The 17,500-nt window shown below is 39.8% G+C and overlaps 1 protein-coding gene across 1 annotated transcript in view; it reads left to right on the top strand.

Annotated features, from left to right (window-relative positions):
• Positions 1-17,500, top strand: part of dpysl2a (dihydropyrimidinase like 2a) — a 47,692-nt gene that overhangs the window by 14,649 nt on the left and 15,543 nt on the right. Inside the window, exons 2-7 of the mRNA XM_039804118.1 lie at positions 2,423-2,511; positions 6,715-6,899; positions 10,550-10,714; positions 13,422-13,483; positions 13,638-13,718; positions 13,818-13,886. Coding sequence (XP_039660052.1) covers positions 2,423-2,511; positions 6,715-6,899; positions 10,550-10,714; positions 13,422-13,483; positions 13,638-13,718; positions 13,818-13,886 — 651 coding nt within the window. The remainder of the gene's footprint in view (positions 1-2,422; positions 2,512-6,714; positions 6,900-10,549; positions 10,715-13,421; positions 13,484-13,637; positions 13,719-13,817; positions 13,887-17,500) is intronic.

Below are 17,500 nucleotides of genomic sequence, written 5' to 3'. Positions count from 1 at the left end.
TGTGTGTGTGTGTGTGTGTATTTGTTTATGTGTGTGTGTGTGTGTGTGTGTACTTGTTTGTGTGTGTCTGTGTGTGTGTATTTGTTTGTTTGTGTGTGTGTGTACTTGTTTGTGTGTGTGTCTGTCTGTCTGTATGTACTTGTTTGTGTGTGTCTGTGTGTGTGTCTGTACTTGTTTGTGTGTGTTGTGTGTGTGTGTGTGTGTGTGTGTGTGTGTGTACTTGTGTGTGTGTACTTGTTTGTCTGTGTGTGTGTATGTACTTGTGTGTGTGTGTGTGTGTACTTGTTTGTCTGTGTGTGTGTGTACTTGTTTGTGTGTGTGTGTGTGTACTTGTTTGTCTGCGTGTGTGTGTGTGTGTGTGTTGTACTTGTGTGTGTGTGTGTTATTTGTTTGTTCGTGTGTGTGTGTGTGTGTGTGTGTACTTGTGTGTGTGTGTGTGTACTTGTGTGTGTGTGTGTGTACTTGTTTGTCTGTGTGTCTGTGTGTGTGTGTGTGTGTGTGTGTGTGTACTTGTTTGTCTGTGTGTGTGTGTTTGTGTGTGTGTATTGTTGGAGCAGACCATGCAAGACAATTTTCTGTGTGAACACGCAATAAAGTTTTATAAATTTAAAATACAGAATTTGAAAAGTTGATTCTGGGGTGCCGTGGTGGCTCACCTGGCGAAGCGTGCGCCAGGTCCTTGCCTCGGCGGCCCAGGGTTCGAGCTCGGCCTGTGGCCCTTTGCTGCGTGTCTGTCTTGCCCTTCTCTGGTCGTTCGCACTGACATACATGAGACTAAGGATTCGTTTAGTCGAGGACAGCCCTAGTATTTACTAAGGACTCTTAGTCGATTAGTCGACTAATCGGTGGTTTTGGTCTTAGTCAACTTAGATCTCTGTACTCCATTAGTCATGTCTGATGCTGTTTTCATGCTGAATGACTTATTTCCAAGAAACGTACAAGCACATCTCTGGTAAACACAAGAATTAAAGTGGTGCTTTTAGCAGGACTCTTAGTGGAGAAACTCAGATTTACAGATCTGTCGATTAAATCAACTAATCGATCAGTCGGTGCTATTGAACGAGTGTTAGTTGACTAAGAATTTCTTCAATCGAGCACGGCCCTGGTCTTTTGAAATCGGCCACATTTACTCTTGAATTACCCCTATTTTACACCGGGCGCGTCTGCAACGGCAGCCATTCAAGTCGATGTTTGATATTCCACCAGCGTGGCGTGGCGTGCCCCAGGAGCAGTGCGTGAAGCGGCTCTCTCCGCTCCGCTAAAGAAACGCGCCAGGTCTATTTACCACGCCAGCCGCGGAGCGTTCGGCACAGCCGTGCAGGAAGTTAAACAGCTTGACTATCCAGTCAGTTTACCAAAAGATTAGTGGTGTCAACAACAATCGATTCGGCGATGCATTGCAATGCGGGGCGTGCACGATTCAGCATCGATGCGGCAAAGTGCCATAATCGATTATGTCACTGTTTATTTTCTGGCCTTGAGTGGACAATAAAGTTGTAAAGTTTCAATTACTTCTGTATCAAAGATACAGGAGAGTGATAATACACACATAGCAGCCAATAAAATCTGTTCAATATCAACTTACACTCATGAGCGTTTTTATAACTTTAAAGCATTAAATCTTCCAAATATACACACCAATTGAAAGCTTAGCCTCTAATGATTAATTTAAGCCCACATACAAAGCATACGATGATTTATAGCAGTTACACAACTGTTACAAAGTAACAGAAAATAAAACAATTCAGCCATTATCTGCGCAGCTGTCGAGAGTGCATCCATAATTGTTTTCGTTGTCCTTTCAGCAACAAAGTGGCATGTTGCCCAAAACTTGATTTTCATAAATCCCCAAGAGTCCAAGGAAATGTAATATCCGAGCTTTATATTCCAAAAACGATCTGTTCGCCTCACAATGTTGAAGTTTCTGGCCGAATCACAAGGGAAAAACGCGAAACAATTTTAAGAATTTAAGATGCCAGACTGATCTGAGAGTGGAGAACTGGAGCTCGCCAGATCAGGACGGTCTCACCAGGCTAAAAAGACACCCCCCAAATATCAAATATGTCTCTTTTACAACACCACGGACAACGATAGATTCATCTTGGAGGTGGAAAAACATAACAGACATCACAGGACAACTCCAAAAAAGAGAAGGCATGGAGTTTAATTACAGGAGTGCTTGGAGTGGAAGGTAGAGACTAGCTTAATAAACACAGGATTGTTCTGGAAAGTACTTAGCAGAGACAATATAATCCGAAAGTCGGACAGCAAGACGCTCCCGGTGCAGAATCGGTGGTTATGGATCAGACTATCGGCCACATGGGATCACCAGAGATGAGTTATTTCACTCAGCAGGTCGGCCGGATCGTGTAGTTGTTGTGAAATGAGTGTGAAATGTAAAACGTCTGTCTCCTCCTTTCAGAGCGATCGTCTCCTCGTCAAAGGAGCCAAGATCGTGAACGATGACCAGTCGTTCCTGGCCGACATCTACATGGAGGACGGAGTCATCAAGTAAGTCTCGTTTTCAGAAAAACGCGATTATGCGATCGCATAATTCAACGCATAATCGGCCAAAGTCTGCATATTTATTAGGGGTGGGGGGAAAAGTCGATACAGCGTAGTATCGCGATATTTTTCGTGGTAATACTGTATCGATACACAGACGCCAAGTATGGATTTTATTATAGATGTTGGTCAGTTTGTTGGTCAGTTTGTTGGTCAGTTTGTTGGTCAGTTTGTCTGCTTGACAATCCCCATTTTGCAGCAATACAATTGAAGTGAGATGAACAAATATAGAAATGTATCTTTTTAGATATAACAGATGTTGACAAAGTTTCCTTTTGGGGACATCATTTGAAATTGGGAAAAAGTTGGAAAAAAGGTAATACATTGCAATATATCGCAGAATATTGCGATATGTTTAAAATCGCAATAATATCGTATCGTGACATAAGTATCGTGATGACATTGTATCCTAAGGCCTCTGGTGATTCCCGCCCCTAATATTTATACCGCATTTTTCCAAATATGCTGCACTTTCGCCGCATAAATTGCCGATTTCCGCGCAAAATATTCGGGGCTTGCGTGATGTCATAACCTCCGCATTTTCGTTGCAACAAAGTCCCGTAATATATCTCAGCAGAAAGTTGAAAAATGTTGCGTTTACTTCACACAAGAGCAGCCATTTCCCCCTGTTGCCATGGGAACGTTGTGAAGTGATGTAATTACGTGATGTGAACATCATCGAAAAGCAGGATGTTGGTGGGGGGGGGGGAGATTGTAGTGGAAGTTTCCTTTGCAGCAGGGGGAGAGTTTTCAGAGTTTTAGTAAAATGAAACAAATAAGACAGTCTGAGACTAGAACCAAGTTGGGATTTTGTATTTTATTAAAAGATATATTTGCAAATAGGAGCAACATGATTTCACAAAAGGCCGCAGCCCAGTGTGGAGTCAGTTTCTCCAATGAGTGAACAGGAACACCAGGCTTATATGCATCTTCAGAGTGACAGCACACACGCACTTGGCTTATTATGACGCTACAATTTTGACAGGCAATCAGATGCACATGCAGACAATCAAGAAATACAAGAGACATCTCGGAGCCACCTCACCTCCTCCTCCCTGTACGACTTTCACCCCCCAGTTACATCTTAAAGGTATAGTGGAGGATTTTCCCGAATTTTAGAAAAGATCGGCCCTCTCCACTTTTTGAAAAAATGCACATGCGCAACACTCTGCCTGCTCCCGAGAGGGAACGCCTATTAAACGTGTGCACGAGAGTGCACTGTTTACAAGTTGCTGTCGGCATGGCTCATACGAGCTACTTTCAGAAAGAAGATTTGCACTTTTTCACAAATTGAGATGTTTACCGTGTGTGCGCGGTGCGTGACTTGTGCCAGGGCTAGCATCGCTAATCAGAGCTTACATCAACTTTCACTAGCAGTGATTTTAAATGGATTTCTCCAAATAGCCAAACTTTACCTGTCGAGTAGAAACTTGGCGACTGAGGCATCAGTGGAGAGCCCAGCCTGTGCTTTTAGCGCACGCCAGCGTGTGAAACATTCTCCCAAAAACACTCCGGTCTTGTTTCTTTCTTCAGAGGCCTTTCTCTTCCTGTCATACCTTTTGTAGACACTCGTAGCTCACCACACATATACACCTGAAAGTATTCATGCGCAGAAAGCGAAAACTACCCTAGGGACGAGCACGTACCACGGCCTTACGTAGACATAGCGCCAGAATGATTGACAACTAGGAGGACCAATAGTCTTGATGCAGGGCTCCAGACTGCGACCAAATGGTCGCATTTTGCGACCAAAATTTGAGTGTGTGCGACTGAATTTTACATCCAGTCGCACATGTGCGACCAGTAAATTTGCCCCCTTTTTTTACACGTTAAATGTCGAAACGTAGGTACCTGAGCGCGTAAGCGCAAGCTTATCTGTCCTCTCTGAAAATAGACAGAGAGCGGTGCTCCGACACAAACACGCGCACACGCGCAGAGTTGGGCGAAACTTCGACTGGGGTTTTGTTGAAGTCACAGCGAGTGATGCCGATAAAGTGGTTTCAAGTATGGTTACAGTTTTTAAAAACTTCACGCAGACAGCGTTTTCTGCGATATGATATTAAAAACAGTCACGGTGCTGTTGACGTTACACTTCCTCTGAGACAAGCAGCAGGCTCAACAGTGTGCAGCTGTGCCCTGGTGACTGACTGACAGGCTGAGGCTCTGTGCCCTGGTGACTGACTGACAGGCTGAGGCTGTAAGGAAAGGTAACTTTATTTCTACAGCTCCTTTCAGCAACAAGGCAACTCAAAGTGCTTTACATGAAACATTAAAGCGCAATTAAAAACGGTCATGATGAAAATAAGGCTAAAAAAGTTACAGTGAGTAAGAAATAAATAATTATTCAATTTAATAGGTTGTAGGGACGAGTTTGGGAGGAGAGAGGGAGGGGTTTTATTTTTATTTTTGTTTAATTTCTTTAGAGTGTAACATATTCTAATAAAATAACATAATGTTCTAAGTACATAGGATAAATAGGTTTGGAATTATTTTTACAACTGAAATAATTGTTTTGTAATTACAGAGGGAAAGTACCGAAAAAATGTACCGTTGGGTACTGGAACATAATTTCAGGTATCTGTACCAATATTGGTTCAGATGCGAAAGGTACCCAACCCTAAGGGTAGTAGCCTAAACAGTGCATGTTTAATTTTAAGGTGAATTCATTGTAATTGTAGACTAGAGCTGGTATATTTTTTAAATATTTTGTTTACTGTCATGACAGCAATGGTGCCTTCTATGTTGCATCTTCAAAAGTGACACTGAATTTGAAACAGTACACATTGTAATTTCTGCATCTATTATCAAAGTATTTATTAGTAATACAGTGGAAATTAGTAGAAATGTGAATATTTGGTTAGCATGTTGATTTACGGTGTGTGTGCCCCTAAATTTTCTGGTTGCGCCCCTAAAATTTTCAGTAGGGGGCCACTGTGCTCCTTGTGAAAAAAGTTAGTCTGGAGCCCTGTGATGATCCACCCGGAAAAAGAAAATCCTCCACAATACCTTTAACTGGCATGGGAAAACTAGAGATAGTTTTAGGGTGACCTTGTACCTTTTATCGGTTCAGGCAAACAGTGCTCACATCATGTTCCAGACTGGATGTCTCACAAAGTTAAGAATCAAAATCTACATGTGGGAAATGAGATAAACTCTTTCAGCATTTGTGAGAGAATTAAAGTACAAATAAAACATAAAAATATCAGGAATTATGCTTAAATGTAATTTTTGCTGATTTGATACAAAACTATTTCTAAAAAATGTTGTTAGATATTGTTTGTTTCTTATATAAAACATTGTAAGATATTGTCTGTTTGTGTAAGTACTAATGCAGTAGATTTTATGAATATGTGGGGTAGTGTTCATTAATTTCTTAACTGTTTGTGGTAACTTTATATGGAATTGTTTTCCTCTTGAATGTTTATCTCTATATATTTTTTTTCTTTTTCCCTTTTTCTCTAGTTTTGTGCATGGTAATATCATGTGTCTCTTTTGGATATATTGTATTTTAAAAAGCAACCCCCCCCCCCTCTCTTTTGGGATGTATATGGTGAAAAAGTCTATGAAAATGTCATGGGTGGGGCCTTTTTGGGCAGCTCACACCTAATCAGGCTAATTGAAGCCAGATGGTGTGTCAGCTGAATGTGAGCCCTACATATATCCCTTCATCAAATGTGTTCACCATTTGCCTGAAGAAGACCCAGCTGGGTCGAAACGTTGCATTTTTATATTAAATATGGGAGTTTAAAGCAGTGTTGCGGACATTATATTATTTTCGTTTTAAGTATTTTCATTTGTCCTGCACCTGCCAGAAGGTAGGATGTGCACACAGTTACTTTTATAAATAAATGTAATTTTTCCCATTACCAGGATTGCTTTGTTTTCTCTTTTTCATCAAACCGCAGTTTTTGCATAAATATCACACAGCATATTCCATCGCATTTCTTTAAGAAAACGTGCCGCATAATCAAGGATTTTTGCCCCGCAACAATCACAAAAACAACTTTCTGGAAGGACTGACAAATGTCGAAAAGTCCCTTTCCTATCGTCAGAAGAGGGCGACCTATGTCCCTGATTCTTGGAATCTGGATTGTCTCGGTTTGATCACGTTTCCTTTAATCATTCCTCTGGTTTTTGTCTCTTCTTCAGGCAATTAGGCGACAACCTGATTGTCCCCGGGGGAGTTAAGATCATAGAGGCTCATGGGAGAATGGTGATGCCCGGAGGGATCGACGTGCACACCCGGTTCCAGATGCCTGACCGCGGCATGGTGTCGGCAGACGACTTCTACCAGGGCACCAAGGCGGCGCTGGCCGGGGGGACCACGATGATCAGTACGTATTTAGGACCGGAAGCCTCTAAATCAGAGGGCTACCATGCCATGATAAAACTATTACCCATGCATCTTGACTAGAGGTGTGAATCTTCACCGATCTCCCGATTCGATTAGGATCATCACGTCAGCGATTCGATATCTCGATGCATCACGATGCGTCAAATCCATGTTTCTATTAAAGCGCCCATATTATGCTCATTTTCAGGTTCATAACTGTATTTTAAGGTTGTACCAGAATAGGTTTACATGGTTTAATTTTCAAAAAACACCATATTGTTGTTGTACTGCACAGCTCTCTCTCACTGCTGCAGATCCTCTTTTTACCTGGTTTCTGTTTTAGCTACAGAGTGAGACCTCTTTTCATCTTCTTCTTCTGTACTATCTTTGATTGCACTCGCACATGCTCAGTAGCTCAGATGTAGAGCATGTCAGCTAGCTAACTCTAGAGACAGTAAAAGAAAGCCTGTTTCTCCAACTTCAGTCAGTTACAAGGCAGGATCAGCTGGGAGACTTCTAAATGAGGGCGCACATGGAAGTAGTTCTTTTGTAGATTATGGTGAACTTGTGTGTGTTGTAGCAGTGCTTTGCTATTGAGAACGACGTAGCATGCTAGCGTGCTAGCGTTAGCCGTCTAACGCTACGAGCTAACGGTTGTGGTTAGCCAGCTCATTTCGGACTGTGACGTCACAGTCCGAGGCCGATTTTGAACAGCTCACCAGGAGACTGAAAGCAGGACACATTCAGAAACCGTATCTGTTTTTTTCATAATATGGGCACTTTAAAGCCATGCAGGATATTTAATTCAGAGCTTTTCAAGCTTCAAAAACCAAACATTCTGCAGAGCTCTAATACTAAATAACTTGGAAACATAAAACTATACAGCACTGAGCACATGGCTCTTCCTGAATGTGCAAAATATACCAGAATATGTAAACAGAAATGTTGTTAGGCCTACATTACATTATAAACAGAAATAACCGGTTATGAGCCGGCCGATTATCGATGCAGCATCGTCCACGATTCCATGCATCGATTATTTTATTAATTTCAACACCTGTAATCTTCATGCATCAAAATCAGGGCTTGCAGTGGATGAAACATATACATACATACATACATACATACATACATACATACATACACATACATACGCTACACTAATGGTCCACATGCGTTACATCGACGTAGCCAAAATTAACTGTTGCTAAATACTTTGTGTGATGTGTCAGTATCAGTGTTGTTTTTATGTATTTTCTAAAAAATCTGTGCACTAAACCACAGTTGTGCTAATGGTCACACACAGCTAAGTGTTTAGACACCCTCTGTAGAACTTTCCAGCAGGTGTAACTATTGTTTACATATATATATATTACATATATATATCAAAAGTGTATATATATATATTAAAAGTGATGGATGTTATGATTATGTTCTGGAGTATATGAGAAAATAAGTGTATACATTTACCACCTTATTCCAAATGCAGGCATGTTTTATGTTCTATTTCATATATGTTATAATCATCAACCAGGTTGCAGGTTTGTTTTATTATCATTCCTGGTCACCAGACTGTGTGTCTGCTCAATCAGCCACAGTGGCTGCAGGCGCTTCGCCTTTAGGTCTCTTTTCATTCAATTGATGGTCAGGACTGGTACGCCTTGCCGGTGAGTGACTATAAACTAGCAGTGTGCTAGTAATTCAAATCAAGAATTAATATCACATGATTGTATAATTTCATTGGTTAATTCTGGGTTTTGTGTTTGCGTTTTTGTTGCACGTTTACAAACTAACTAACAAACTAACTAACAAACTAACTAGCAAACTAACTGACAAACTAACTAACTGACAAACTAACTAACTGACAAACTAACTAACTAACTAACTGACAAACTAACTAACTGACTAACTGACAAACTAACTAACTGACTAACTGACTAATTAACTAACTAACTGGCTGACTAACTAACTAACTAACTGACTAACTGACTAACTAACTAACTGGCTGACTAACTGACTAATTAACTAACTGACTAATGAACTAACTGACTAATTAACTAACTAACTAACTGGCTGACTAACTAACTAGCTAACTAACTGGCTGACTAACTAACTGACTAATTAACTAACTGACTAATTAACTAACTAACTGGCTGACTAACTAACTAGCTAACTGGCTGACTAACTAACTGACTAACTAACTAACTGGCTGACTAACTAACTGACTAATTAACTAACTGGCTGACTAATTAACTGACCAACTAACTGACTAATTAACTAACTGACTAATTAACTAACTGGCTGACTAACTAACTGACCAACTAACTGACTAATTAACTAACTGACTAATTAACTAACTGGCTGACTAACTAACTGACCAACTAACTGACTAATTAACTGACTAACTAAGTAACTAACTAACTGGCTGACTAACTAACTGACCAACTAACTGACTAATTAACTGACTGACTGACTGACTAACTGACTAATTAACTAACTGACTAACTGACTGACTGACTGACTGACTAACTGACTAACTAACTAACTGACTAACTTGCTAACGTCACTAATTATCAAGCTGACAGGCTAGCGTAGCAGTAGCAGCCAGGCTACCTAAGTGTGTGGAAGCTTACTGTGTACGTGTGCGCAATAAAAGTTCATAAAGTGACTCGAGTTGTGTCTGCTGTACTTGTCCTGAGCCCTTCCAGTGGGGAGTTTATTGAGCTATAGCAGGTAGCTCAGTGACCAACTGGACACCCTCATAAGTAGTTGTGTGATGTGGAAACCTAATCTTTCAAGAGAGAGTCGCGATGCATCTAAGAAACTACTTACTACTAACTGGAGCTCACCAGATCAGGACGCTCTCACCAGACTAGTTAAAAAGCTACCAAAAATGTTAAAATAAAAAGTAACATGCAGTAACAAAAGCACGTCAACAATCTCTCCATGTCTGGCCCTCGGTGTGATTCTCTTTTTCCAGTGTGGCCCTCTGGGAAAATGAGTTTGACCCTGTAGTATGCGCATCAGACATATTCCCCTGTGTGTTTTCAACCAGTTTAAAAGCACAGTGGAACTGTTGCAGGTGGTTATCACCCACCACTCAGCATGGCTCTATGTATCTATTTCTTATCATCTGTATTTATATTTTTCCATCTGTATTTATATCTTTTCCATTCCAAGTACTTACTTTTTCAATATTATTTATATTATGGTTAATTACTTTCGCTGTTATGCAATTACATATTTTTCAATCTAATTTCACGTCAATTACTTACTTACATTACAGTATTTTTTTTGCACTATGGCCACCTCACTTTACTTAAATACTTTTTATATAATGCCACTTTACATTCATTCAGTGATTTTTTTTTTTTTTTGCTCATTGTCTGTTGTTTGCCTGTTTGTTGTTCGGTTGTTTGTTGGTTTGTTTTTATTGTGGAAAAACTGCTGCTGTAATAAGTGAATTTCCCCATTGTGGGATAGATAAAGTATTATCTAATCTAATCTAATAACATCGCAGATGTGCGTGCCGTGAAGCGTGTGATTCAATGATGCAGTTTTGCCTGTGCACATTACATCCAACCTGTTGTTTGTGTGTGTTTGTGTGTTTGTTTTTGTGTGTTTGTGTGTTTGTTTTTGTGTGTTTTGCAGTCGACCACGTGGTGCCGGAGCCCGGCGTCAGCCTGGTCGCGGCTTTCAAACAGTGGAGGGAGTGGGCCGATAGCAAGTGCTGCTGCGACTACTCCCTGCATGTGGACATCACCGAGTGGAACAAAGGCACTCAGGAAGAGATGGAGGCCCTGGTGAAGGACCACGGTACGCACTCAGATCTCCTTCTCCGCGTGCATCGCGTCTAAAAATCACTGACTTACACGTAGAGGAGTGAATCTTCACTGATCTGCCCGATTCCATTACGATTACCACGTCAGCGATTCGATATCTCGATGCATCACGATGCGTCAAATCCATGTTTCTATTAAAGCCGTGTAGGATATTTAATTCATAGCTTTTCATAGCTTCAAAAAACAAACATTCTGCAGTGCTCTGATACTAAATAAACTGGATACATTAAACTATACAGCACTGAGCACATGGCACCTCCTGAATGTGTTAACATACCAGAATATGTAAACAGAAATGTTGTCAGGCCTACATTACATTGTAAACAGAAATAATCGATTATGAGCCGGCCGATTATCGATCGTCCATGTCCACGATTCCATGCATCGATTATTTGATTCATTTCATATATATATATATATATATATATATATATATATATATATATATATATATATGCAGCAGGAGCACTTAAAGAAATTTCAGACATCAGATATTAAGATAGCTTTCTTATTGGATACCAACTTAAGAGACTCAAAGTACAACATGTCAGATTCAACCTCCAACATCCTGCTTTAAGATGATGTCGCGTGATTACGTCACTTCATAACGTTCCCATGGCAACAGGGGCTAAACGGCTGCTCTTGTGCGAAGTAAACGCAACATTTCTCAACTTTCTGCTAAGATATATTAGGGGTGGGAATCACCAGAGGCCTCACGATACGATATCATCACGATACTTATGTCACGATACGATATTATTGCGATTTTAAACATATTGCAATATTCTGCGATATATTGCAATTTATTACCTTTTTTCCAACTTCAAATTTTTCCCAGTTTCAAATGATGTCCCCAAAGGACAATTTTGTCAACATTTGTTTTATCTAAAAAGATAAATTTCTCTGTTTTGTTCATCTCACTTCAATTGTATTGCTGCAAAATGGGGATTGTCAAGCAGACAAAGTGACCAACTCGTATATCATAAAAGATCCATACTTGGCGTCGATGTGTATCGATACAGTATTGCCACGAAAAATATCGCGATACTATGCTGTATCGATTTTTTCCCCCACCCCTAAGATATATTACGGGACTTTTTTGCAACGAAAATGCAGGGATTATGAAACCGCGCAACAAGCTCCGCATATTTTGCGCGGAAATCAGCAATTTATGCGGCGAAAGTTCGGCTTTATTTGAAAAAATGCAGGGGGGGGGGGGAGTCAACCACCTTTCACAGAGCGTACAACTAAATGTTTCTGCTTTGTAATTTCTGTCCTTTTTGTTTTTACTTGTCTCCTTTTGCTCTGAGTTTTCCTTCTTTTTTTGCTCTCTTTATTCCACCTTTTGGCTGCTTGTTCTATCTTATATAGATAGTTTTCTATCTTCAGGTGTCAACTCTTTCCTGGTCTATTTGGCTTATAAGGATAAAACTAACAAGCAATCAAACAAACTAACAAACTAACTAACTGACAAACAAACTCCGCATATAAAGTCCGCATATTCATGCGAGGGGGGTGTGCATTTTTATCAAATGCGCCGCACTTTCGCCGCATAAATTGCCGATTTCCGCGCAAAATACGCAGCGCTCGCATGATTTCATAATCCCCGCATTTTAGTTGCAAAAAAGTCCCCTAATATATCTTAGCAGGAAGTTGAGAAATGTTGCGTTTACTTCACACAAGAGCAGCCGTTTTCCCCTGTTGCCATGGGAACGTTATGAAGTGACGTAATCACGCGACAGGAACATCATCTTAAAGCAGGATGTTGGAGTTTGAATTTGACATGTTGTACTCTGAGTCTCTTAAGTTGGTATCCAATAAGAAAGCTATCTTAATATCTGAAATTTCTTTAAGTGCTCCTGCTGCTTTTGATATATATATATATATATATATATGAAATGAATCAAATAATCGATGCATGGAATCGTGGAAATGGACGAAAAGCACATTTTTTTCTCTTTTTCATCAAACCGCAATTTTTGCAAGTTCCCGCAATTTCATCGCATAAAATTGCATAAATATCATATATAGAATATTCCATCGCATTTTTTTAAGAAAACGTGCCGCATAATCAAGGATTTTTGCCCCGCAACAATCACCAAAAAAACTCTGCATTTTTCTGGAAGGAAAACGTTGGAAAAAAATGTTGAAAAAAGTGACAAGAATGTTGAAAAAAGTGACAAAAACTTTGAAAAAAGTGACAAAAATGTTGAAAAAAGTGACAAAAATGTTGAAAAAAGTGACAAAAATGTTGAAAAAAGTGACAAACTTTGAAAAAAGTGACAAGAATGTTGAAAAAAGTGATAAAAACTTTGAAAAAAGTGACAAAAATGTTGAAAAAAGTGACAAAAATGTTGAAAAAAGTGACAAACTTTGAAAAAAGTGACAAGAATGTTGAAAAAAGTGACAAAAATCTTGAAAAAATGTTGAAAAAAGTGACATAAATGTTGAAAGCGAGTGCGTGTTGCTGTCTTTTGTAGCTAATGTGACTGTAGGGTAAGTGTGGGGTGGGGGGGGGGGAGTCAACCACTTCTCACAGAGCGTACAACTAAATGTTTCTGCTTTGTAATTTCTGTCCTTTTTGTTTTTACTTGTCTCCTTTTGCTCTGAGTTTTCCTTCTTTTTTGCTCTCTTTACTCCACCTTTTGGCTGCTTTTCTCTCATAAGTTTTCTATCTTCAGGTGTCAACTCTTTCCTGGTCTATTTGGCTTATAAGGATGTTTTCCAACTTTCTGACTCTGAGGTATGCTCGGCTTCTGCGTGATATATTAGCGAGCGCTACGGCTGTCTGTCGCAGCATTTTGTTTTTGAGGCTGTTAGATGTGTTTTTGGCGTAGACGTCTGCCCCTCCGAGCTGACCCGGTTTCTATCGTGTATGTATACGTTTTTATTTTTAGATCTACGAGGTGTTCAGCGTCATCCGAGACCTCGGAGCCATTGCGCAGGTGCACGCTGAGAACGGAGACATCATCGCAGAGGTAGGCGAACCAAAGATGACCTTGGCCAAGTCTCAGCTGTGTGCAGGCAAGTAATTGGCATTTTTGGATTATAATGATTTCTGCGCGTGGATTCTTCAGGAGCAGAGACGTATTCTGGAGCTGGGGATCTCCGGGCCTGAAGGCCACGTGCTCAGCCGCCCAGAGGAGGTAAGATGGAGGCCTGGTTTTTCACACTTTTCATTGTTTAATTTGATATTTTTTAAACTTTGATTGTTTAATTTGATTTTTTTTTTTTTTTTTTTTTTTTTTTTTTTTTTTTTTATTTTTTTTTTTTTTTTTTTTTTTTTTTTTTTTTTTTTTTTTTTTTTTTTGTTTAATTTGATATTTCTTTTAACCTTTTGACACTTTGATTGTTTAATTTGATATTTTTTAAACTTTGATTGTTTAATTTGATTTTTTTTTTTTTTTTGACACTTTTGATAGTTTTTGGGGATATTTTTGAAGCTTTTTTGACATTTTTGATTGTTTAATTTGATATTTTTTAAACTTTGATTGTTTAATTTGATATTTTTAAAACTTTTGATTGTTTAATTTGATATTTTTTTTAACTTTTTGATATATTTTTTTGGGGATATTTTTGAAGCTTTTTTGACATTTTTGATTGTTTAATTTGATATTTTTTAAACTTTTGATTGTTTAATTTGATTTTTTTTTTTAACTTTTTGACACTTGATATTTTTTTTTGGGATATTTTTGAAGCTTTTTTGACATTTTTGATTGTTTAATTTGATATTTTTAAAACTTTGATTGTTTAATTTGATATTTCTTTTAACTTTTTCACACTTTTGACACTTTTGATTGTTTTTTGAATATTTCTGAAGCTTTTTTGACACTTTTTTGACATTTTTGACACTTCTCAAAAACTGTAGCCAAAAGAGACAAGACATGGACAAAGAGAAAAGGCCTCAAAAAGAGCTCAAAAGTGTGAGACAGAGCATGGGCTCTGTGAGAAACAGCCAAACAGCAGTACTTTTCTCAGCGGTGTGTGATTAGGGGTTTGGGTATTGTTTTGTTTTGTTTTCAAAACCTCTATATCAGAAATATGGGTTCCTTTTTAACCAACTACTTTCATTGAATTGTGGGTATTCAATTTTATAGCGTTTCAAAAAGTTGAAATGGTTTCAAAACCTGACTAAACTTTGACATCCACACGTCTGTGATTCTGCACCAACATACTGTACGTTCCTCTTAATATTAGTCAAAGTCATTCATCATTTCAAAATCAGGTATAATCTACGGAGCCCCCCTGGTCCCACTTATAAATTAATTATAACTATCTCGTGGCCACGAGATAGTATCTTGAGCCCTCAAGATACTATCTCGTGGCCTCCAGATACTATCTCGTGGCCTCAAGATACTATCTCGTGGCCTCAAGATACTATCTCGAGGCCTCAAGATACTATCTCGTGGCCTCAAGATAACTATCTCGTGGCCTCAAGATACTATCTCGTGGCCTCAAAATACTTATCTCGTGGCCTCAAGATAACTATCTCGTGGCCTCAAGATACTATCTCGTGGCCTCAAGATAACTATCTCGTGGCCTCAAGATACTATCTCGTGGCCTCAAGATACCTATCTCGTGGCCTCAAGATACCTATCTCGTGGCCTCAAGATACTATCTCGTGGCCTCAAGATACTTATCTCGTGGCCTCAAGATACTATCTCGTGGCCTCAAGATACTATCTCGTGGCCTCAAGATACTATCTCGTGGCCTCAAGATACTATCTCGTGGCCTCAAGATACCTATCTCGTGGCCTCAAGATACTATCTCGTGGCCTCAAGATACTATCTCGTGGCCTCAAGATACTATCTCGTGGCCTCAAGATACTATCTCGTGGCCTCAAGATACCTATCTCGTGGCCTCAAGAGACGATCTCGAGGCCTCAAGATACTATCTCGTGGCCTCAAGATACTATCTCGTGGCCTCAAGATACTTATCTCGTGGCCTCAAGATAACTATCTCGTGGCCTCAAGATACCTATCTCGTGGCCTCAAGATACCTATCTCGTGGCCTCAAGAGACGATCTCGAGGCCTCAAGATACTATCTCGTGGCCTCAAGATACTATCTCGTGGCCTCAAGATACCTATCTCGTGGCCACAAGATACTATCTGGCGCACAAGATAATCTCGTGGGCCTCAAGATACTATCTCGTGGGCGTCAAGATACTATCTCGTGGCCTCAAGATACTATCTCGTGGCCTCAAGATACTATCTCGTGTCCACAAGATACTATCTCGTGGCCTCAAGATACTATCTCGTGGCCTCAAGATACTTATCTTGTGGCCTAAAGATACTATCTCGTGGCCTCAAGATACTATCTCGTGGCCTCAAGATACTATCTCGTGGCCTCAAGATACTTATCTTGTGGCCTCAAGATAGTGTAGAGATGTAGTGTAGTGCAATACTTCACATTCTGTGCAATATTCTCTGTTTTAATATTCAGTGTGCAATATAGTTTGTAGTATCTTGAGGCCACGAGATAGTATCTTGAGGCCACGAGATAGTTATAAATAATTTTTTTGACAAAGTGGGACCAGGGGGGCTCCGTAATAATCTCCTTTTTTAAATGAGATTTATTGACCATGAATTCCAAAAATACGTGTAAAACTTATGGGTAATAAGTTGGTGTTAGTGATAAATAGCATCGAAAACGTGGGAAAAAATGACAAAAACATTGAAAAAAGTGCGAAAAAAGTGTTAATTTTGACACAGGACAACAAGTGCAGGTCGACCAGAAGACAACACAAGGGTTAAAGGAGCACGCCACCGTTTCTTGAAATATGGTTATTCACTGTCTGCTCTGTATTTATAGAGGCGGGCAAACGCATTTTTGTCTCCGTGCATGCATTGTCTTAGTCCGGCGCCGCCGCCGCTAGCTTAGCTTAGCATAATGAATGGAATCCTATGTTGCCGTTAGCATGTGACCCCAACAACATCAAAAACTAAACCTAATTACTTCTTGTGGCCTGTGTACTCACAACGAGTACAAATAGCAACGCAGATTAAGACCTGACGATACTGCTGCTGATGTCTGTCTGTGTGTGTGTCTGTCTGTGTGTGTGTCTGTCTGTGTTGTGTGTTGGTGTGTGTGTGTGTGTGTGTGTGTCTGTGTGTGTGTATTGTGTGTGTGTTGTGTGTGTTATTGATATTGTGTGTGTGTATTGTGTGTGTGTCTCTGTATGTGTTATTGTGTGGTGTGTGTGTGTCTGTGTGTGTATGTGTGATGTGTGTATGTGTGTGTGTGTCTCTGTATGTATGTGTGTGTGTTGTGTGTGTGTCTCTGTATGTGTGTGTGTATTGTGTGTGTGTCTCTGTATGTGTGTGTGTGTGTGTGTGTGTGTTTCTCTGTATGTATTGTGTGTGTGTGTGTGTGTGTGTGTGTGTGTGTGTGTGTGTGTGTGTGTGTCTCTGTATGTGTGTGTGTGTGTGTGTGTGTGTCTCTCTGTATGTATGTGTGTGTGTGTGTGTGTTCTCTGTATGTGTGTGTGTGTGTGTGTGTGTGTGTGTGTTTATTGTGTGTGTGTGTGTCTCTCTGTATGTATGTGTGTGTGTGTGTGTGTGTGTGTTGTTTCTGTATGTGTGTGTGTGTGTGTATGTGTGTGTGTGTGTGTGTGTGTGTGTGTGTGTGTGTGTCTCTGTATGTATGTGTGTGTGTGTGTGTGTGTCTGTGTATGTGTGTGTGTGTGTGTGTGTGTGTGTGTCTCTGTATGTGTGTGTGTGTGTGTGTGTGTGTGTGTGTGTGTGTCTCTGTATGTATGTG

This window comes from Perca fluviatilis, chromosome 6 (assembly GCF_010015445.1).
Source record: "Perca fluviatilis chromosome 6, GENO_Pfluv_1.0, whole genome shotgun sequence".
Lineage (NCBI taxonomy): Eukaryota > Metazoa > Chordata > Actinopteri > Perciformes > Percidae > Perca > Perca fluviatilis.
Note: the sequence above shows the minus strand (reverse complement) of the source record. Positions and strands in the feature narration are given on the sequence as shown.